The sequence below is a fragment of the Hyperolius riggenbachi genome, chromosome 4, assembly GCF_040937935.1.
Source record: "Hyperolius riggenbachi isolate aHypRig1 chromosome 4, aHypRig1.pri, whole genome shotgun sequence".
Lineage (NCBI taxonomy): Eukaryota > Metazoa > Chordata > Amphibia > Anura > Hyperoliidae > Hyperolius > Hyperolius riggenbachi.
Window position 1 is genome coordinate 222,266,029 of NC_090649.1, and position 23,067 is coordinate 222,289,095.

Below are 23,067 nucleotides of genomic sequence, written 5' to 3' on the forward strand. Positions count from 1 at the left end.
TGAAATCCTATGGGGGATTTTACCAATTTTGGACCCCTGTAACTCTGGTTTGCAGAGATGTAGGGACCCCATCTTTGGAATCCATGTCTAACAATATGTCTTCTACCTGCATGAGACATTTCGTGAGATTCAGACGTTGCTAACGGCCATGGCTGAGATTTATGTACGCCACCATCACTACCATTGAAATAGCCCAAATAAACAGGTGTTTGTGACCCTAGGCTATGACCTCTTCGGCCTAGGGGCCCGAAACTCACCAGTCATGTTCCCCCTAAGGGTCCCTACAATGCTAGAAAATTTGGTACTGCTGAGCCATTGCCCTTTGAAAAGATGTGAGATTTTGGAAAGTGAAATAGGGAGGCAATGAAATCCTATGGAGGATTTTACCAATTTTGGACCCCTGTAACTCTGGTTTGCAGAGATGTAGGGACCCCATCTTTGGAATCCAAGTCTAATAATATGTCTTCTACCTGCATGAGACATTTCGTGAGATTCAGACGTTGCTAACGGCCATTGCTGCGATTTATGTACGTCAGACTCGCCACCATTGAAATTGCCCAAATAAACAGGTTTTGTGACCCTAGGCTATGACCTCTTCGGCCTAGGACTGCATTGAACGCGACCCACGCATTGTGCGCATTCTGGACAATACCAATTACTGGGTTTATACCCTTCTGGATCCACGGTACAAACACAATGTTCCAAAACTGCTTGAAGAAAGAGCCAGACAGGTCAAAATGGAAGAATACCAGCAGGCCCTTGTGGAGACTTTAGAGAGGAGATTGACATTCTCCCCCTCCTCTAGCCAGTTGTACGCCGACAGACTGACTTCCGCAAACCCAGGACGACCAGGAGGGCAGCAAACAACACAAGCCGCAGCTAGTGCCCAAAAGGGAATGGTATCGGCAGTGTCCTTGGAGTGGGAAAATTTTCTGACACCCATGCAGCAGCACACAGAACAGCAAGCGTGCAGATCCACCTCCAACACCGATCGCCTGGAGAAGATGGTCAAGGACTACATGTCAGATGGCGTAGCTGTGTTGAACAATCCATCTGCACCCTTCAACTATTGGGTATCGAAGCTAGACACCTGGCACAAACTGGCAATGTACGCAATAGAGGTGCTGGCTTGCCCGGCAGCCAGCGTTATGTCGGAACGCTGTTTCAGTGCTGCCGGAGGCATCGTCACAGATCGGCGGCGTATCCGCCTCTCCACAGAAAATGCAGACCGTCTGACTCAAATTAAAATGAATCAATCCTGGATTGGAAACGACTACGCAACACTCCCGGACCCCAACCAAGTAACATGAACAATGAACATCTGTGATGGGTTAGCGTTTCCGGTCCCTGTTTATTGAACCTCTCATCTGTATTACATTTATGACTGCATGGCGACAAAATGCAAATTGCTATCCGCACGCTTCTTGTCCTCATGCAAGGCCTGGGTTGTTGTGTCTCAAAGCGTGGCCTTCTCCTCCTGCGCCACCCTCCTCCTGTTCCATCACGTGTGCTGCTGCTGGGTTAGCGTTACCGGTCCCTTTTCCCGGAACCTCTTATATGTATTACATTTATGACTGCATGCCGACAAAAAGCATGTTACCTGTGCAAAGAAAACAGACATTTCCCGCATTTAAAAGACAGTTTTCCCTTTGAAACTTTAAAATCGATTTTCTCAAAAACTATAAGCTCTTTTTGCTAAATTTTTTTTCCTCTTGTACCCACTCCCAAGGTGCACATACCCTGTAAATTTGGGGTATGTAGCATGTAAGGAGGCTTTACAAAGCACAAAAGTTCGGGTCCCCATTGACTTCCATTATGTTCGGAGTTCGGGTCGAACACCCGAACATCGCGGCCATGTTCGGCCTGTTCGGCCCGAACCCGAACATCTAGATGTTCGCCCAACACTATTCTCCATAGCTCAGTAACATAATCTGATTTCCAGCTCAAGATATTCTAATTACAGTTCTAGTACATTTACCTTGTGCAAAGGTTATAGGATCTGGAGTACAATAGTTACTGTAGAAAATGAATGCATAATGTGGATTTGTCCAGGAGGGATGCCTATCAACATAACCCAACAAGAGATGCTGAGGAGGAAGAAGTCAATATTTGTTATGAACAAATAAAAGCTGAAATTGACAAAACACAAACAATAACTGGTAATTTTTAGAAACAGTAAAGCAAGAGAGATGAAGAAGAAAGAGTAGATAGAACGTATGGGCTCATAGAATGATGTTACTGAATTATTGTTTGACTTCTACAAGACTAACTATTTACTGTTTATAAAAATAATGAAGCTTTATATACGGTAGTACATTTTCCACAGCCGAACAGAGAACACTGTGCAATTACTATTACTAACCGACCCTCAATGGGGATCCACAATCTTAATTTCCTACTAAAATCTACTGCAGCCATTCTCAACCAGGGTTCCGGGGTACAACCTTAAGGTTCCGTGGGACCCCTCCAGGGACTCTGCTGCATTTTTGCCACTTCTGCGGGATTAAATAGTCCCACAAAATAGAGGAGTGGGACTATTTTGTCCTACAAAAAGGACTTACCGTATATACTCGCATACAAGCCGAATTTTTGACCCCCAAAAAGGGGGCCAAGAGTTGGGGGGTCGGCCTGTATGCGAGTCATGTTGGTCCGCGGGTCCCCCCCCCCCTCCGTTGGTCCGCGGGTCCCCCGCTCCCCCCCCCCCCCCCCCCGGCCGCTGCCACTGCTATTACCTGCCCGCATCTTCTATTCCCCTCTCCGTGCATGTAAACATTCACAGCAGCGCGCCCGGCGCTGCTACTGTGACGAGGCAGGAAGCAAGAAAGAGCGCGGCTCCCTGTTACTATGGGAACCGCTCTTTCCTGGCTCGCCGCTCGTCACAGTAGCAGCGCCGGGCGCGCTGCTGTGAATGTTTACAAGCACGGAGAGGGGAATAGAAGATGCGGGCAGGTAATAGCAGCGGCGGCGGCCGTGGGGGGAGCGGGGGACCCGCGGACCAGCTAGCTATACTGAGCGCTATACTGAGCACTATACTAGCTAAACTGGGGCACTTTACTAGCTATACTGAGCACTATACTAGCTAAACTGGGGCACTTTACTAGCTATACTGAGCACTATACTAGCTATACTGAGCACTATACTAGCTAAACTGGGGCACTCTACGAGCTATACTGAGCACTATACTAGCTAAACTGGGGCACTTTACTAGCTATAGTGAGCACTATACTAGCTATACTGAGCACTATACTAGCTATACTGAGCACTATACTAGCTATAGTGAGCACTATACTAGCTATACTGAGCACTATACTAGCTATACTGAGCACTATACTAGCTATACTGAGCACTATACTAGCTAAACTGGGGCACTTTACTAGCTAAACTGGAACACTTTACTAGCTATACTGAGCACTATACTAGCTATACTGAGCACTATACTAGCTAAACTGGGGCACTATACTAGCTATACTGAGCACTATACTAGCTAAACTGGGGCACTTTACTAGCTATACTGAGCACTATACTAGCTATACTGAGCACTATACTAGCTATACTGGGCACTATACTAGCTATACTGGGGCACTACCTACCTATACTGGGCACTTTACTAGCTATACTGGGACACACTAGAGGAATAAGGCGGCCAGCATTTCCTACCCCCGACTTATATGGGGGTCAATCATTTTTCCCTGTTTTTTCAGGTAAAAGTTGGGGGGCCGGCTTATATGCGGGTCGGCTTATATGTGAGTATACAGGGAGTGCAGAATTATTAGGCAAATGAGTATTTTGACCACATCATCCTCTTTATGCATGTTGTCTTACTCCAAGCTGTATAGGCTTGAAAGCCTACTACCAAATAAGCATATTAGGTGAAGTGCATCTCTGTAATGAGAAGGGGTGTGGTCTAATGACATCAACACCCTATATCAGGTGTGCATAATTATTAGGCAACTTCCTTTCCTTTGGCAAAATGGGTCAAAAGAAGGACTTGACAGGCTCAGAAAAGTCAAAAATAGTGAGATATCTTGCAAAGGGATGCAGCACTCTTAAAATTGCAAAGCTTCTGAAGCGTGATCATCAAACAATCAAGCGTTTCATTCAAAATAGTCAACGGGGTCGAAAGAAGCGTGTGGAAAAACCAAGGCGCAAAATAACTGTCCATGAACTGAGAAAAGTCAAGCGTGCAGCTGCCAAGATGCCACTTTCCACCAGTTTGGCCATATTTCAGAGCTGCAACATCACTGGAGTGCCCAAAAGCACAAGGTGTGCAATACTCAGAGACATGGCCAAGGTAAGAAAGGCTGAAAGACGACCACCACTGAACAAGACACACAAGCTGAAACGTCAAGACTGGGCCAAGAAATATCTCAAGACTGATTTTTCTAAGGTTTTATGGACTGATGAAATGAGAGTGAGTCTTGATGGGCCAGATGGATGGGCCCGTGGCTGGATTGGTAAAGGGCAGAGAGCTCCAGTCCGACTCAGATGCCAGCAAGGTGGAGGTGGAGTACTTGTAAGATGAGCTTGTGGGGCCTTTTCGGGTTGAGGATGGAGTCAAGCTCAACTCCCAGTCCTACTGCCAGTTTCTGGAAGACACCTTCTTCAAGCAGTGGTACAGGAAGAAGTCTGCATCCTTCAAGAAAAACATGATTTTCACGCAGGACAATGCTCCATCACACGCGTCCAAGTACTCCACAGTGTGGCTGGCAAGAAGGGGTATAAAAGAAGAAAAACTAATGTCATGACCTCCTTGTTCACCAGATCTGAACCCCATTGAGAACCTGTGGTCCATCATAAAATGTGAGATTTACAAGGAGGCAAAACCGTACACCTCTCTGAACAGTGTCTGGGAGGCTGTGGTTGCTGCTGCACGCAATGTTGATGGTGAACAGATCAAAATACTGACAGGATCCATGGATGGCAGGCTTTTGAGTGTCCTTGCAAAGAAAGGTGGCTATATTGGTCACTGATTTGTTTTTGTTTTGTTTTTGTTTTGTTTTTGAATGTTAGAAATGTACATTTGTGAATGTTGAGATGTTATATTGGTTTCACTGGTAAAAATAAATAATTGAAATGGGTATATATTTGCTTTTTGTTAAGTCGCCTAATAATTATGCACAGTAGTAGTCACCTGCACACACAGATATCCCCCTAAAATAGCTAAAACTAAAAACAAACTAAAAACTACTTTCAAAAATATTCAGCTTTGATATTAATGAGTTTTTTGGGTTCATTGAGAACATGGTTATTGTTCAATAATAACATTATTCCTTAAAAATACAACTTGCCTAATAATTCTGCACTCCCTGTATACGGTACCCATTTTCATGTGACAAAATATTCCCACTCTAATGATGTGATCAGTAAGCTCTCCTACATCATGCAGATTGAAACGAAGGCGGTGAGTGAGAATGGAACATGCGGCAGAGACAAGCTTGGGCGGGTGTGATGGTGCGTGAAGCAAGCAGCACGAATGAGCGAGGCATGCAGGAGAGGAGACAGATGGGGCAGAAAAGATAGAGGGAGCGTAGGATGGTATGTCCTTTCCTTCTCCTACCGAGCCCCGACTTATGACTGAATCTGGGGGGACAGCTAGTTAATGACACTTTATTACCTATCACTTGCATGACACCAGCGATCATGAGCAAATAAAGCACATGGTAAATGTTCAAAAATCTCACTGGATCCAAAATTGGATATACAGTGTACCGAACAGTCCCTTTACTAGGAACCTGGGATAAATATATCCAACCCGGATGTACTGTATATAAACGTGCTAAATTGGGATGCTGTGTGTTTATTTACCAGTCTATACTTACCTTTCTAGCTGTGTGCTATCTGCACAATATATACAAGTTTTATACTGTATATTGTGCAAATAACCTACAGCTAGAAATGTGAGAAGCCACTGATGGGTAAATAAACACACAATGACCCAATGTAGCATGTTTATATACACCCGGGCTGGCCATATTTTTCCATGGATACTAATAAAGGAACTGTTCAATATACTGACATTCTAAAGATCAGAAAAAATAAACACATGCCTAATCTAAGCCCACTGACACCAATGCATTGGGGGCACACACAGAGGCAGTTAGCACACTGAGCATGGGAGGGGCAAGTTCTGAATCTCACTGACACCAATGCGTGGGGGGCATGCACAGAGGCAGTTAGCACACTGAACATGGGAGGGGCACATTCTGAATCCCACTGACAGCAATGCATGGGGGCACACACAGAGACACTTAGCACACTGAACATAGGAACGGCACATTCTGAATCTCACTGACACCAATGCGTGGGGGGCATGCACAGAGGCAGTTAGCACACTGAGCATGGGAGGGGCACATTCTGAATCCCACTGACAGCAATGCATGGGGGCACACACAGAGACACTTAGCACACTGAACATAGGAACGGCACATTCTGAATCCCACTGACACCAATGCATGGGGGGCACACACAGAGGCAGTTTATTACACTGAGCATGGGAGGGGCACATTCTGAATCCCACTGACAACAATGCATGGGGGGCACACACAGAGGCAGTTAGCACACTGAGCATGGGAACGGGACATTCTGAATCCCACTGACACCAATGCATGGGGGGCACACACAGAGGCAGTTAGCACACTGAACATGGGAGGGGCACATTCTAAATCCACTGACACCAATGCATGGGGGGCACACACAGAGGCAGTTAGCACACTGAACATGGGAGGGACACATTCTGAATCCCACTGACCACAATGATTGCAGTGGCAATAGCTAAACTTTCGGGGTGACAAGGGGCTGATATGCTGCATGGGAGTGTATATTTGTCTCTGTAGAGATGGCAGAGAATCAAACGGCAGAAACACATCTTGTATTACCAGCATAATGCCTGGTACACAACATGGAATTTCTTGTCAGATTCCGGGTCAAATTGATTTCCGATAGTTTTTCTGATTGACTTTCCAATCACTTCTATAAAAAAACAATCAGAGAAATGATCGGAAATCAGATCACATCTTTTGGAAATTATCTATTTGACTCGAAAGCTTACGGGAAATTGCATTGTATGTACTAGGCATTAGACGTAGATGTTCTGTACTATCATGCTACGTACACACAATCCAATTTTCCGACAGATTTTCTCAAATGAGTTTTCATAGAAGTGAATGAAAAATCGAACAAAAAATCAGATAAGACCTGTTGGAAATAATTGATCTGACAGTAAATGTGTCAGAAAATTGCATCGTGTTTACCTAGCATTAGCTATAGAACCTGAATAAGCCTGTGGATCGGATGTTTCTGACTGAAATCTGACTGGATAAGCCGTATGCTTGTTTCAGGTGTGTGATTCAGACACTACTGACCAGAAAAATGGACAGGACTGTCAGGCAACTAGTATTTTTTTTTTTATAAGTAAACAAACATGGCAGTCTCTATATGTTTCTCATGCCAGGTCAGTGTAGTTGAAAAGGGTGACTGCCATTTTCAACAGGATGCTTGCCAGTTGTGATAGGGTAAGTATGGGGGAATCAAGGTTAGTGCGTACATCAAAAAAGGGCGTTGGGAAAAAAGAGCGCGTGGTGTAAACGATAAGCAGTATTATCGTTTATAAAAATATTGTGTAGAATTTCGTTTACAAATAGTGTTTTAAGAATTTATAAATCATTAAATAATGTGTATGAAATTGGCAATTCTTAAAATGTTAATCTTCCCTGTTTCTAAACTGAAACTTATAATTACGTATGTTAAAAAAACAGTATTATTTGTTTAAACATTATAATTATATACTGTTATGAATAATGTTGATTTATCGTTTATTATTATAATAAAATGTGAAAATATTGTTTATAACAATGATATTAATATAAGTACATTCATAATATCTGTTGATTAGTATTATTTAAATTGTACTAAAACTATACCTAACCCTACTCTCACATAGAACCCTCCCTGTACCTATCCCTAACCCCTAGACCCCCTGGTGGTGCCTAAACCTAAGACCCCCCTGGTGGTGCCTAAACCTAAGACCCCCCTGGTGGTGCCTAAAACTAACCACCCCAAAGCCCTCCCTGTACCTATCCCTAACCCCTAGACCCCCTGGTGGTGCCTAAACCTAAAACTCCCCTGGTAGTGCCTAAACCTAAGACCCCCCTGGTGGTGCCTAAAACTAACCACCCCAAAGCCCTCCCTGTACCTATCCCTAACCCCTAGACCCCCTGGTGGTGCCTAAACCTAAGACCCCCCTGGTGGTGCCTAAACCTAAGACCCCCCTGGTGGTGCCTAAACCTAAGACCCCCCTGGTGGTGCCTAAACCTAAGACCCCCCTGGTGGTGCCTAAACCTAAGACCCCCCTGGGGGTGCCTAAACCTAAAACCCCCCCTGGTGGTGCCTAAACCTAAGACCCCCCTGGGGGTGCCTAAACCTAAGACCCCCCTGGTGGTGCCTAAACCTAAGACCCCCCTGGGGTTGCCTAAACCTAAAACCCCCCTGGTGGTGCCTAAACCTAAGACCTCCCTGGGGGTGCCTAAACCTAAGACCCCCCTGGTGGTGCCTAAAACTAACCACCCCAAAACCCTCCCTGTACCTATCCCTAACCCCTAGACCCCCTGGTGGTGCCTACACCTAAGACCCCCCTGGTGGTGCCTAAACCTAAGACCCCCCTGGTGGTGCCTAAAACTAAACACCCCAAAGCCCTCCCTGTACCTAACCCCTAGACCCCCTGGTGGTGCCTAAACCTAAGACCCCCCTGGTGGTGCCTAAACCTAAGACCCCCCTGGTGGTGCCTAAACCTAAGACCCCCCTGGTGGTGCCTAAACCTAAGACCCCCCTGGTGGTGCCTAAACCTAAGACCCCCCTGGTGGTGCCTAAACCTAAGACCCCCCTGGGGGTGTCTAAACCTAAGACCCCCCCTGGGGGTGCCTAAACCTAAGACCCCCCTGGTGGTGCCTAAACCTAAGACCCCCCTGGTGGTGCCTAAACCTAAGACCCCCCTGGTGGTACCTAAACCTAAGACCCCCTATGAATAATAATGTTTTACAAACATTAATAAATGAAAAATTTAAATAAAAAAATTTTAATATTTTTTTTGGGTGGATAATAATGTTTTAGAAATGTTTTACAAATAGTATTTGTAAAAAAATATATTGCAATTTACGTTACGTAGTGATCGCTTTATTTTGTGAATAATAATGTTTTAAAACAGTAAGGGTTAAAATGTTAATGTTTTAATTAAATAGGATAAATATGTTTAGTATTTTTATAAACGTTATTCGTCACAGGCTCATTTTCTAAACGTAAATCATCACAAGCAGTTATAAAACATTAAAAATCTCCGGGCGCCGTTTGTAAAACGTTAATGATCTCCGGCGCCCTTTTTTCCCTGTTCGGCGCCAATTAAACGATATTTATAATGGGAGTGAATGGGGCGCCCTTTTTGTCCACTTGTCTCATGCGCCCAAATCTCCTGCTTCCAAGGTTAGTTGCCCACCAGGGGGAGTTAAAGTTAATTACCCACCAAGGGGAGTTAAGGTTAGGGGGTTTCATATTAGTTGCCCACCAAGGGGAGTTAAGGTCAGGGGGGGAGGGGGATAAATATTAGGCACTACGTGGGGGTAAGGTTAGGCACACAGGGGGCATAAGTCAAGCAGTGTCATTATTTAAATATAAGATTTATAGGAGAGTAAGGCCTGTGAAATCCCATGTTTGAATTTGTGCACTTACCTGTTCATTCTCATTGACTGGAAAAAGGCTGCCAACGCATGTATTCCTATGTTTTGTAGTGGCTGGCAACAAGCCCTTAAAGAGACACTGAAGCGAAAAAAAAAATATGATATAGTGAATTGGTTGTGTACTATGAATAACTACTAGAAGATTAGCAGCAAAGAAAATATTCTCATACTTTTATTTTCAGGTATATAGTGTTTTTTCTAACATTGCATCATTTTATAATATGTGCAGATTACACAACACTCAGCATTCAAAACGAGTCTTTCAGAGCAGTCTGTGAAGTAATGACCTCTCCTCTAGCAGAGGAAAAGTAAATAGTCCAGGAACAGTTGAGATAATAAAAGTCAGATAACAGCCCTCTCCACGACTAACTTAGTCGGAGAGCTTAATGGCTTGTTTGCATAGGGATAACAACTGCAGTTTCTCAACTCTTCCTGTACTGGAAACAATTACACTGATGTATCTGATCTTAATGTTTTATTTCTTAGCTGTGCTACACATACAAATCATAATATCACCATTTTTTTTTCGCTTCAGTGTCTCTTTAAAGGCAGAGATGGATTAAGATGTAATGGAGCCCTAGCCAAGGTAGTAGATTTAGGCCCCTCCTGTGATCCTTTTGGTAAGCTGAAGTGGAGAGAGGTCAAAGAAGGTGCAGGGGGGGGGGGCCTTGACACATGCTGGGCCCCAAGCACTTCCCTAGGTTGCCTGGTGGATGATCCTGCTCTGCTTAAAGGACACCTGAAGTGAGAGGGATATGGAGGCTTCCATATTTCTTTGCTTTTAAACAATGCACATTGACTGGCTGCCGTGCTGATCCTCTGCCTCTAATACATTTAGCCACAGACCCTGAACAAGCATGCAGATCAGATGTTTGACTAAAGTTTGAATGTGTTTGCTGTATGTTTGTTTCAGCTGTGTGATTGAGACACTACTGACTAGAAAGTTCAGCAGGACTGCCAGGCAACTGATATTGTTTAAAATTAAATAATTATGGCTTTTTCTAGATGCCTCTCACTTCAGGTATCCTTTAAACATATATTTAATGTACTGTCTGTATATATATATTAGTTACACTATTTATTCGTGGAGCGCCACCTGCTGATTTGGCTAGCAAGCATTGTTGTCTTAGCCCTGAGAGTGATTTTAGCAGAGGATGAAGGTGTTCAGGTTCTTTACAAATAAGCAATGACCCCCGAGTACAATTTTGGTCACCCACTCAGAAACATTAGACTTTGAAAATGTACAACCTAATGTACTAGCAAACCATTCTCACCTACACTAAAATAGCTCTGTACAGGGTTGCTTGGTTCAATCTTTATGCACTTGTGATGTTAGGATGTGTAGCTGAAAAAATATATTCTTTTTCCTGTTAAAATCAATGACATTGACACTAACATCCTAGAGTCATCTTACTTAGAAGGTTTTATATCGCAGAGTACACTGTTTGAAAGCCAGTAGTTGTTCATACAACCTTAGATTGCAATACAATGAAAAAGAAAATGCAATCGATAAAGTAAGGTAGTTGCAAAGGTACACATTTGTGTCTGTAGCTGAAAGACATTTCTGTAATTCTGTATGTGACTTTTTCTAGTATGATTGGTCTTCCACCATATGATCCCTGGAAATTCATATATGTTGTAACAGGTTTTATCGATACGTGGGAAACCACACATTACAGCCCCATTATAGAGAGCAATAGAATTTTCCCCTTCATAGCTTTCTTAAAATTGCAGACCACTTTACTTTGTCTTGAGGTTGCTTACTCGCTTTAGATGGCCATCAGATGGGCAGGCTTGATCAGACTTCAAAGCAGTTTCCTTAAAGGGTAACTGTCAGGCATAAAATTCATAATCAATGTTCTATTAAAAACTGTTAAGTAAGTAAAAAAGATGCTAGCAAGGCAATTCTAAAGTTTAAAATCAACTCACTTTTTTTTTCCAATAGATTATTAGTCCCCAGGCTCTTTTGTCGTACACTGGCCGCAAAAGAGAAGTTGTAATGCATGCTAATTCAGCCTGATAGGCTGAAGCCTCTGTCCCTCACCTCTGTTCTTCTCTGATTGGCCGCCTGTTGTTTAGCTGCTTGCAGCTGTTAGGGCGCAGTGAGGGAGGCCAGAAGCTGTCCTCTGTCACTGATCTCGGCCCCCCTCCTGCTGTGAGCCTCTCTCTGCACTCCTGCCGCATCCCCCCTTGCCCCGCATCCCCCCTGGCCCACATCCTCCCCTCGCCCTGCATACCTCCTGACATCTCCTCTCCTCCCCGCACTATAGCTCAGCGAAGAGGGGAGGAATAAAGCAGTGCGCATAGACTCACCTCCATATGGTTCCATGCGCTGGAGTTCCCCTCTATCCACTCTGCACTACCACCGGTGGTACTGCAGAGTGTATAGGCGGAAACTCCAGCGCGTGGAACCATATGGAGGTGAGTCTGTGCGCACTGCTTTTATTCCTCCCCGCTTCGCTGAGTAATAGTGCAGGTAGGAGAGGAGATGCAGGGCGAGGGGGGATGCCCAAGCCTGTGGGATCCAAGATGGCCCCTGCCATGGACAGAATTCTGTCCATTTCCCAATATAAAATACACAGCAATCAAAACGTGTACAGGGAAATACATCTCTAAAGCAAGTACAGCAAGTACTGTAAGTAACTGCTTAAATATGTGTTATTTTTCTCTGGCATAGTATGGCTGATAGTTGTTCTTTAAAAATAGAGTAACCAAGCAGCTCAGGGTGACCCAAACTACTAGGAATGTATAGGGGGATTAAAAGGAACCAAAAAGCCCTCCTACTAAAAAAGCAAAGCTTGGTGTAATTGCCTTCTTAAAACAGAAGGAAATTTGCAATAATTCAGTTATAAGTGAACATTTGTGGTTACCCACAATGCACTAAATATGGTAAAAAGGGATAATTTGCATATTTAGTGGTAGTGCATTGTGGGTAACCACAAATGTTCACTTATAACTGAATTATTGCAAATTTCCTTCTGTTTTAAGAAGGCAATTACACCAAGCTTTTCTTTAAAAATGTGATCCAGTAGGTGTGGCTGGATGGTGTAATGGTTAAGGGCTCTGCCTCTGACACAGGAGACCAGGGTTTGAATCTCGGCTCTGCCTGTTCAGTAAGCCAGCACCTATTCAGTAGGAGACCTTAGGCAAGTCTCACTAACACTGCTACTGCCTATAGGGCGCGTCCTAGTGGCTGCAGCTCTGGCGCTTTGAGTCTGCCAGGAGAACAGCGCAATATAAATGTTATTTGTCTTGTCTCTTGTCTACAAAATCCCTAAATATATTTCTTTGTTTTAGAAAATATGCACTAAATAAACCAGAATGCCTTCTTGTTGCAGAATATATGCACTTTGAGTCTAATGTGAGAAAAGTGCCCTAGAAATGTGGAAACTATGGTTATTCATCATTATATTCAGAAATATGTAAAGATGTGCAAATCTTATTAAAGTTTGTAAGTGGAGACTTACAAGTCGATCTTTTACACGCCTGTGCCCCGGTCCATCTGAAAATAGCGCAGGGAGAAAAATGGTGTAATGTAAATACAATAAAACTGTAAATTTCGTTTTATGATACATTGATTGCAGAGCGGTGCGCCATGAAAAACATGCAGGGGGCTGCTAGTATAGGCAGCGGGGGCTGGGGGAGAGAGGCAGCGGAACATTGGAGGGCATAGGCATCGGGGAGGATATGTGCAGAAGCATACGTTACCTTGTCCTGGGCTGGCGATCTCTCCTTCCCTCCGCTCCTTCCATTCGTTTGCTGTAGTCCTGCAGCCGGCCAATCACCATGCGGAGACTGAAACCACATGGTGATTGGCCGGCTGCAGGACTACAGTAAACGAATGGAAGAAGTGCAGGAGCGGAGAAAAGGAGCGATCGGCGGCCGGGACAAGGTAACGTATGCTTCTGCACATATCCTCCCCGATGCCTATGCCCTCCCCCAACCCCCACTGCATTTTTGAACACTTATAACTCTATTTAGTGTTATAAGTGTAAGGCACACTGCCTGCGCCATTTTTTAACCCTTATAACGCTAAATAGCGTTATATAATGTAAATCTATGGGGCGCCCTTTTCATCCCCCTGGCGCTGTTCGCCATTTTTAACTGACCCGCCTGTGCCCTGCTGGAGACACAGTTTGTGCTTTGGGATGTAAAGGAATTAGCACACACTGTAAACTGTTTACTATTATTATTATTTTGCTAGTAGTTGTATTTATAATAATGGGCTATAGTGGCATGGGAACTAAAAAGCTACAACATAAATCTTGGCCACAATGACTTTAATACATATTCTGCGTAACTTTAGATTTTTACTCCTTGTGTAGCTGGTGTAATGCATTTGTGCTGTTTCTTTTAGTTTAAAGGTTATTTGCGCCAAGTATCCAATTCAAGTTTAGATTCGTGAAGAGTCTGCTGGCTTGCTGAGTGCTGTGGGGTAGACTAGGGACCTAATAGAAGGTGGAAACATTGAAGACTGGTTATGCAGGAGAACAGAGGCGCTAAAAGGATTAAAGGAAGCTAAATGAGCTTAAAAACCAAATTCTTGGTAAATAGAGGTGGTAGTGGTGGACTTACCTCCTCCAAGTAGACACACAACGACTGTAGTAAAGACAGTCAATATATTTTATTTATGAACTCCAAATATGCAACGCGTTTCGCAGGTTTGATCCCGCTTCATCAGGCAATAACAACAGAGCAATAGCATATGTGGTCAGTAGAAGAGCCAGGCACCTCTGGCTCTGGCCAGTCACCTCTGGATAGACTAGGGACTTAATAGAAGGCGGAAACATTGATGACTGGTTAGTTGGCTTACTTCACTTACTTGGGGCTTCTGCCAGCCCCCTGCAGCCGACCTGTGCCTGCAATGTGACATACTGATCTTCCATTACCATGCCACGGCTCACTTTCACTTCACACAGCGGTTATCCACTTCCTCGCTGCGCTGGGAGCGTACTGTGCAGACGCAGTAGAGATTTTCTCATACTGCGCCTGCACAGGACGCTCCTGGCCATGGGAATGTGTACGAGGATGTGCATGGCCAGGGCGCAGTGGAGGTTGACTTAGAAGTCTGCTTCCACTACCCGAAGAAAAGTGAGCTGCGCCGGGGGAAATAGAGGATCAGTATGTCACTTTGTGGGCACAGGTCGGCTGCACGGGGCTGGCAGAAGCCCCAGGTAAGTGAAACTTTTTTTTTTTTTTTTTTACATACCTTTCAGTTCCGCTTTAAATATCTAGGATTGTAAATGAAACTGTGTCACTGGCAAATGCTGCTACTTTGTATGTGTATTGAGTCATCACACAGAGTAATGATGATCTACTTATTTAATCCATGTTATAATCAAGCAGAAGTGTTATGACCTTTTATAAGTTACCGTATTTTTTGGAATATAAGACTCTGGACTATAAGACACACCTAGATTTAGACGACAAAAATCAGGAAAAAATAAAAATACTAAACCTGAGTGTGTCTATGATGCAGGGGCATCTTATGGACCTTCCCCCCAAACTGTCATTATCTACACTACCCAGCTTCATCACACAAGCGCCTGCTGCTCACTGGCTACACTAAAGGTAGCCACTAACGGTCCAATTTCTAGCGAAAAATCGTTCGAGCCATCAGAAATTGTGATCGGATGAAAAATCGTTCACTACATCATCAACTAACCGATCATTGCTTCCTATCTATCACGACCAACAAGAAAATCCAAATTTTGGTTCGACGAAAATTCAATCGGACGATTGTTTTTATAATCGTTCATTATCGATTGTGCCCATCAACTGAGATTATTTACAACCAATCCGATCCGAATTTCTGGTCGCTCGAACGATTTTTCACAAGAAATTGGACCGTTAATAGCCGGCTTCCCTCATACTGGGAATTGCAAATCGCTAGCAAAATCACTTGCACTTTGCAAAGCAAAAAAAAAAATGCTGCATACAGCGCATTTGTGATTTCAGAAAATTGTAAATTGCTAGCGATCGCTAAGTGGGAACACTGCCATACACTTTACATTGCAATCGACAGCGAGTGAAGAAGCTGGTATAACTCTGCAGTGTAAGTTTAGGATAAAGACAAGAAATAGAGCACACACTCAAAGAACCAGTGGTAGGAAAGGCAGGTGCCTGGAGTAATCTCACCTTAGAAAGTTGCTGGCAACTTGGCAAGCCCAGTGGCGACTAAGGGCAAAGGCAGTACAAGCGGTTGCCTGAGGCGGATTGGCAGTCATAAGGCGTCTCTTGCCGCTACAGTAACTTACATTTTTTAATTGCCCTCCTTGTTGCCCACGGAACGGAACTGGTAGCTGCGCTTGCAGCTCCTGTTTCACCGCTGCAGGCCAGCTCCGGCTAGTAACAAAGGAGGAAGCATGCTCTCTGTCCTGCCTCTAGCCAATCCTCCCTTAGCAGCCACAGTACAGCTCTGTAACTTCGCCCTCCGCCGGTCATTTGGGTCATCTTGCCAGGCGGGACGCTGACCTTTTAGTTGTATTGCGGGTTTGCACTATGCCGCCCCCCACTCCGTGCCATGGCTCTGATCCCTAAGAGGTGTCTGCTGCAGTGGGGCGAGTGGCATCTGCCATGGATGAGAATGTTTCCACAAGTCGTGTGAGGAGTGCGGATCGCTCCACTTTTTTTTTTTACGGGCGGGGGCAATGGGTGTTGCTACTTAAACTCCAAGTTAAAAAAAAAGTATACTTAGATCAGACATTTCCCTACTGCTCAAAATTTACAGCCCCAGCTCCATGTGCAGAACGCTATTTTGATAACACTGGGAAGACAAGGAGAGAACTTAAAAATTGCAGTACTCCCCTACCTCAGGGTGAACACCCCTAGCACGGCTCCCCCCTCCCTCATGAATGTGAGGATGTTCGGAAGAGGAGAGAGACAACACAGTCGGCAGGCACATGTGCAGATGTACTGTAAGTTGTTGGATTAAAAGATGCAGTGTGTATTAATGCACTGCTGAATGTGGCAGCCAGTATCCTGACACTGACCCCAGCCAGCACCCCAGAGTACCCAGACAACCCAGCTCGCACACTGGAATCCCAGCCAACACCCCATAGTTCCCAGCCAGCATGCAGGAAGCACAGACAGCACCCCAAACATCCCAGCCAGCATACAGCCACACCAGCCCGCACACAGGAACCCCAGCTAGCACCCCGGCCCGCACATAGCCACCTCAAACTAGCAACCCAGATCGCACACAGCCACCCCAAACTAGCACCCCAGACACCACAGCCTACACACAGCCACCCCAGCCCGCACACAGGAATCCCAGCTAGCCCCCCCAGACACCCCGGCTCGCACACAGCCACCCAGCCCACACACAGCCACCCCAAACTAGCACCCCAGCCACCCCAGACCACACACAGCCACCCCAGCCCACACACAGGAACCCCAGCTAGCCCCCCAGGCACCCCGGCCCACACACAGCCACCCCAAGCTAGCACCCCAGACACCCCAGCCCACACACAGCCACCACAGCCCACACACAGGAACCCCAGCTAGCCCCACAGACACCCCAGCCAACACACAGCCACCCAGCCCACACACAGCCACCCCAAGCTAGCACCCCAGACACCCCAGCCAACACACAGGCATCCCAGCCAGCCTCCCAGACACCTCAGCTAGCACACAAGCACCCCAGCCTGCACACTGGCACCCCAACCATGTTTTATGTCTGCTGCTGGTCTTAGTAGCTGCATTTGATATCTTGAGTTATTGTTGCATTTAACCTTCTTAGCGGTATGGTACCGCCAGAGGGCGTCGCTCAGGCCCCGCTGGGCCGATTTTCACAATTTTTTTTCACTCCGATCGCCACCGCTCGCCGCCGATGCGCCGCTATCCGCCGCCGATGCGCCGCTATCCGCCACGTACCCCCCGCCGAGACCCCTGCGCAGCCTGGCCAATTAGTGCCAATTAGGTGGATCGGAAAGCCGGATGATGTCACGACGTTGATGACGTCATCACGATCGTTGCCATGTCGATGGTGTAAGCCCTAAAGGGAATCCCGTTCAGAACGGGATTTCCTTATGGGTGAGTGCGCCGGCGGCGATCGAAGGGGTGGGAGGGATAGTGCAGGGAGGGGGGCATCATGTAGCTAGCGCTAGGCTAGCTACATGATAGGGGAATTTTCTTTAAAAAAAAATACTGCTGCGCATGCACCCTGGCGCTCTTAATAGAACGCCAGGGTGGTTACTTAATACCACGCTAATACAAGAACCAAAAGAAACGCGTGTTTTTTTTTAAGGGACAGGAGAAGGTTGCCTAATTACTTTTAGGGACACTTTGCCCAACTGTGTTATAGGAGGAAACTCGACCCCGCATCTTGTCATTAACACATGTCACTTTTTGGGGGGGAGGGGGGGGGGGGGTCTGACACAGGTTTTCTTGCCTGGGGTGACAAAAGGGCTAGAAGCGCTACTGGGCAAGCCTGTACAGGTTTGTCCAGCGGCTGCGCATGTGTCCCTCTGGCCGGGGACCAGGCTTGACAGTGTCCAGATTCTCCTCCATAGGAAGGTGGAGCTGAAATCCGTGGTTGTATCTTTGCAGGTCTCTGCCTGGACTGTGTGCAAGTTCCGCACTATGCAGCCACACCCCAGGCTATGGCAGGTTGCACTAGTGCAAAGTGTTGGGCAGTAATGAGGATGTCCGAAACTCCCTGTTGCTCTGTGTGACTGTATAAGCTTTTGCCTGATGAAAGGAGGACTTGCCTCCTGAAATGCGTGTAGCAAATAGACCTTGTTATACCACACGGCAGCCGCCATAGCCTTTCTTACATGCACTATTGCATTGACAAGTGTTAACCTCCTTGCCGGTTATCTCAGCTCAGAGTAACCTGCGCAGGAGGATTTCTCAGGCCCCGCTCGGCCGATTTGCATAATTTTTTTTATTGCACGCAGCTAGCACTCTGCTAGCTGCGTGCATACTACGATCGCCGCCGATTAGCCGCTACCCGCCGAGCCCCCCCCCCCCCTCCAGACCCCTTGCGCAGCCTGGCCAATTAGTGCCAGGCAGCGCTGAGGGGTGGATCGGGATTCCCCCTGACGTCCCGACGTCCATGACGTCGGTGACGTCATCCCTCTCCGTCGCCATGGCCACCGGGGAAGCCCAGCAGGAAATCCCATTCTGAAAAGGGTTTCTTGCTTACTCTGATCGCCGGAGGCGATCGGAGTGGGTGGGGGAATGCCGCTGCTCAGCGGCTATCATGTAGCGAGCCCTGGGCTTGCTACATGATTAAAAAAAAAATTTTTTAAAGTGCTGCGCTGCCCCCTTGCAGCGGGAAATGGAACGGCAAGGGGGTTAATCACTACTCCCAATTGCCTGCGAGCTGTTAATACAGTCACACAGTGCAACAAGACTTTGTTGTCATCTTTATTGTGTCCTTTCTTATGTTCTTCTGTTAGATTTTTGGTACCTAACCAGGAAAAAAAAAAAAGAAAAAAGTATTCTCAGACCTACAGTATTATTTACTACATAAGAAGCAAAGATTCTGGGTTACATTAGAAGCTGATGTACAAAACTGACTGCTATGAAAGATGATTTTAAGGCAGCTATGAATATCCAACTATGACCCAGCTATAGTTTATCCAGCATCAAAAATGACTTGACCTTAGTAGGTAATTCACTAAGTAGAAGGAAAAAAATAAACCTGTACGGGATCTAGTTTGCAATGGAGATTAGTATTCAATGGAGGCTGGTGATCACGTAGGGTCCTTTACAGTGATACTGTTTGTCCAGATGGAATGGCCACACTAGATCAGGGGTGCCCACACTTTTTCAACTCGCGAGCTACTTTGAAACTTACTGAGCCCCAGAGATCTACCAGCAATTAACACTCTAAACTTTGCATACCCCCCCCCCCCCCCCCCCATCATAATTGGGCAAAGGCAGATTTCTTCCCCCTACTACCACATTATCAAGCAGACTTTCCTGCCCCCAGTATAGGCTAGCAAGGCATGGGTGCCTCCAATATAGGTTAAAAAGGCATGGGTGCCCCCAGTATAGATTAGCCAGGCATGGGTGCCCCCAGTATAGATTAGCCAGGCATGGGTGCCCCCAGTATAGGTAGCCAGGCATATGTGGCCAGTATAGGTGACCAGTATAGGTAGCCAGGGATATGTGGCCAGTACAGGTAGCCAGGGATATGTGGCCAGTATAGGTAGCCAGGGATATGTGGCCAGTACAGGTAGCCAGGGATATGTGCCCAGTATAGGTAGCCAGGGATATGTGGCCAGTGTAGATAGCCAGGCATATGTGGCCAGTGTAGGTAGTTAGGCATATGTGCCAAGTATAGGTAGCCAGGCAGCCAGGCATATGTGGCCAGTATAGGTTAGCCAGGCATGGGTGCCCCAGTATAGGTAGCCAGGCATATGTGGCCAGTATAGGTGACCAGTATAGGTAGCCAGGGATATGTGGCTAGTATAGGTAGCCATGGATATGTGGCCAGTACATGTAGCCAGTTATATGTGTCCAGTATAGGTAGCCAGGGATATGTGGCCAGTGTAGATAGCCAGGCATATGTGGCCAGTGTAGGTAGTTAGGCATATGTGCCAAGTATAGGTAGCCAGGCAGCCAGGCATATGTGGCCAGTATAGGTTAGCCAGGCATGGGTGCCCCCAGTATAGGTAGCCAGGCATATGTGGCCAGTATAGGTGACCAGTATAGGTAGCCAGGGATATGTAGCCAGTATAGGTAGCCATGGATATGTGGCCAGTACATGTAGCCAGTTATATGTGTCCAGTATAGGTAGCCAGGGATATGTGGCCAGTGTAGATAGCCAGGCATATGTGGCCAGTGTAGGTAGTTAGGCATATGTGCCAAGTATAGGTAGCCAGGCAGCCAGGCATATGTGGCCAGTATAGGCAGCCAGGGATATGTGGCCAGTACAGGTAGCCAGACATATGTGGCCAGAATACGCAGCCAGGCATATGTGGCCAGTATAGGTGACCAGTATAGGTAGCCAGGGATAGGTGGCCAGTACAGGTAGCCAGGGATAGGTGGCCAGTACAGGTAGCCAGGGATAGGTGGCCAGTATAGGTAGCCAGGGATATGTAGCCAGTGTAGGTAGCCAGGCATATGTGGCCAGTGTAGTTAGTTAGGCATATGTGGCCAGTGTAGGTTGCCAGACATATATGGCCAGTGTAGTTAGCCAGGCATATGTGGCCAGTGTAGGTAGACAGGCATGTGTGGCCAGTGTAGGTAGCCTAGCATATGAGCGCTAGTATAGGTAGCCAGGTATTGCCTTCCACCCCCCTCCACCGGTTGCTTCCTTCCCACGCAGCCGCCGTTCACTGGGATTTTGCTCGCTGGGGCTGCATGCCGTTCTCAGAGACCTAACATAAAATAAATATGCACCGTTGCTACGCTCTCCTCTCCACTGCGGTCACCACTGATTTGATGTCTCCGAGCCCGGCAAGCGACATGGAGAAGAATCCCAAAGAGTGGAAGAGAGGGGCTGAGCGGCGGCTGAGGAGGAAGTGAAGCAGACCTGGAAGGAGCTAGGTAAAAGCTCCGCCTCCGGCTCTCCCTTTGCTTCCTCTGATAGGCTGTGTGCTGCTCTGGGCAGGTAGGGCAGCAGAGCAGCACAATTAGATGGTACGCCGGTGCTGCATAGTCAGCGTACGGCGCACTATTTACAAAAGTCCTTCGCGATCTACCCAGTAGTCCTTCACGATCTACTAGTAGATCGAGATCGACGCATTGGACAGCCCTGCACTAGATGAATACTTGCTTACTAGTCAAAATCTATACAGGTGTCTGCAGGAATGATGGTAATCAGCTCTGCATGTTAGTGTGGCTAATACAAAATATATATTTTAATGAAAAACTTAACACGATTATGTTCTCGTTCTGAAGAAATTGACATCCTAATGCTAGATACACACCATGCAATGTTCTGGCAGATTTACCTGCCAGATTGATTATTTACAACATGTCCAATTTGAATTTCGATCAATCCTCTGATTTTCTGATCTGTTTTTAATTTTTTGATTATTTCTTTCTATCAATTTTCGTTTAGTTCTATGAAAATCAAATAAAAAAACAATTAAAAAAATGATTGGAAAAACAAAAAAAACGTTCGAAATTCAAAACGAACATGTTGGAAATAATCGATCTGGCAGTTAAATCTGTCAGAAATGTGTATGGTGTGTACCTAGCATAACTGTGAAAGTAACTTAGTAATATCACAGGTCTACTACAAAACTTGGGACCTCCGCAGATCATGTTTGAAGATGCCTCTCGCTTTGGTTTTAGTTTGGAGATCTGCTCTGTTCCAAGCCCTTCAGCACTTGGATAGTTCCTAATAGTCAAGCAGAGCTGCTAATGAAATCAGAGAAGTATCTTCTTATGCAGACAAGATAAAAATGTTAGTTTTTTTGGAATGAGCCGTTTACTACAAACAAAAGCAGAGGTAACGTAAGCAGTTGGGACTAAAGGCCCATATACATGTCGGATTTTCATGAACGACGGGTCATTTGAACGTCCCGTCGTTCAGTCGTTTGCCCGCTAAATCGGCCGTGTGTACAGACTGTCGTTTGCGTGATAAGACTGAGTTTGAGCAATCTGCCCGACGGGACGTTCAAACGACCAGTCGTTCACGAAAATCCGACGTGTGTATGGGCCTTAAGTATCACAGAATCTGTAGCGGTGACATTAAAGGAGATTTCTGAGAATACGCCGCAGCTTCTGGGTCAGCAGGCCATTTCCGTTGCATACCATCGCATTTTAGGATTTGTATCAGCTGTAACAAAGAAATGTTTTTGTTTAACCACTTGAGGACCACAGTGATTAACTCCTGTAAAGACCAGGCTATTTTTTGTGAAAATGGCCACTGCAGCTCTAAGGCCAAGCTGCAGAGCCGCACAACACAGCACACGAGTGACTCCCCCACCAACAGAGCTCTCTGTTGGTGGGGTCTGATCAAACCAGCCCCCCACCCACAAGTTTTTTTTTAACAAATATTTGTTTATTTTTTATTATTGTTTAAATTTTTAAAAAATAATTTTACATTCCCCTCCACCTCCCTACCCCAGTCAGCCAATCATAGGGATCGTCTGTGATAGACTTCAGCCTATCACTGCCGATCACTCCTGTGTGTCCCAGGATGACAGCCGTGTCACACAGCTGTCCCCAGTACAGCGCTGCAGCTGATCACAGAGCTGTACATGCTAACCTGACACCAATTGGCGTTAGGCGGTCCTGGGGCTGCCGCTGCGTTCACGCCCATTGGCGTGACGCAGTCGTTAGGTAGTTAAAGGTTATTATGCTGTTGCGTATATATTTCAGAGCAGAGAGGACATTTGGTGTTCAGGTCCGCTTTAAGCAGAATAATGTGGGTAAA

At 46.0% G+C, this 23,067-nt stretch overlaps 1 protein-coding gene across 8 annotated transcripts in view; it reads right to left on the bottom strand.

Moving 5' to 3' along the window:
* The window catches only part of LOC137571771 (uncharacterized), an 85,100-nt gene that overhangs the window by 42,320 nt on the left and 19,713 nt on the right, over positions 1–23,067 (bottom strand). For 2 of the 8 annotated variants that reach the window (XM_068281375.1, XM_068281378.1), the window contains exons 3-5: positions 13,193–13,227; positions 11,490–11,555; positions 9,718–9,804 (exon numbers count right to left, since the gene is read on the bottom strand). The exons of 1 other annotated variant lie outside the window; for it this stretch is intronic. In XM_068281375.1, coding sequence (XP_068137476.1) covers positions 9,718–9,731 — 14 coding nt within the window. In that variant the 5' untranslated portion in view covers positions 9,732–9,804; positions 11,490–11,555; positions 13,193–13,227. Of the gene's footprint in view, positions 1–1,978; positions 2,076–9,717; positions 9,805–11,489; positions 11,556–13,192; positions 13,228–23,067 lie in introns of those variants that run through there. 5 more of the 8 variants (XM_068281377.1, XM_068281380.1, XM_068281376.1 and 2 more) reach the window with 5 other exon arrangements.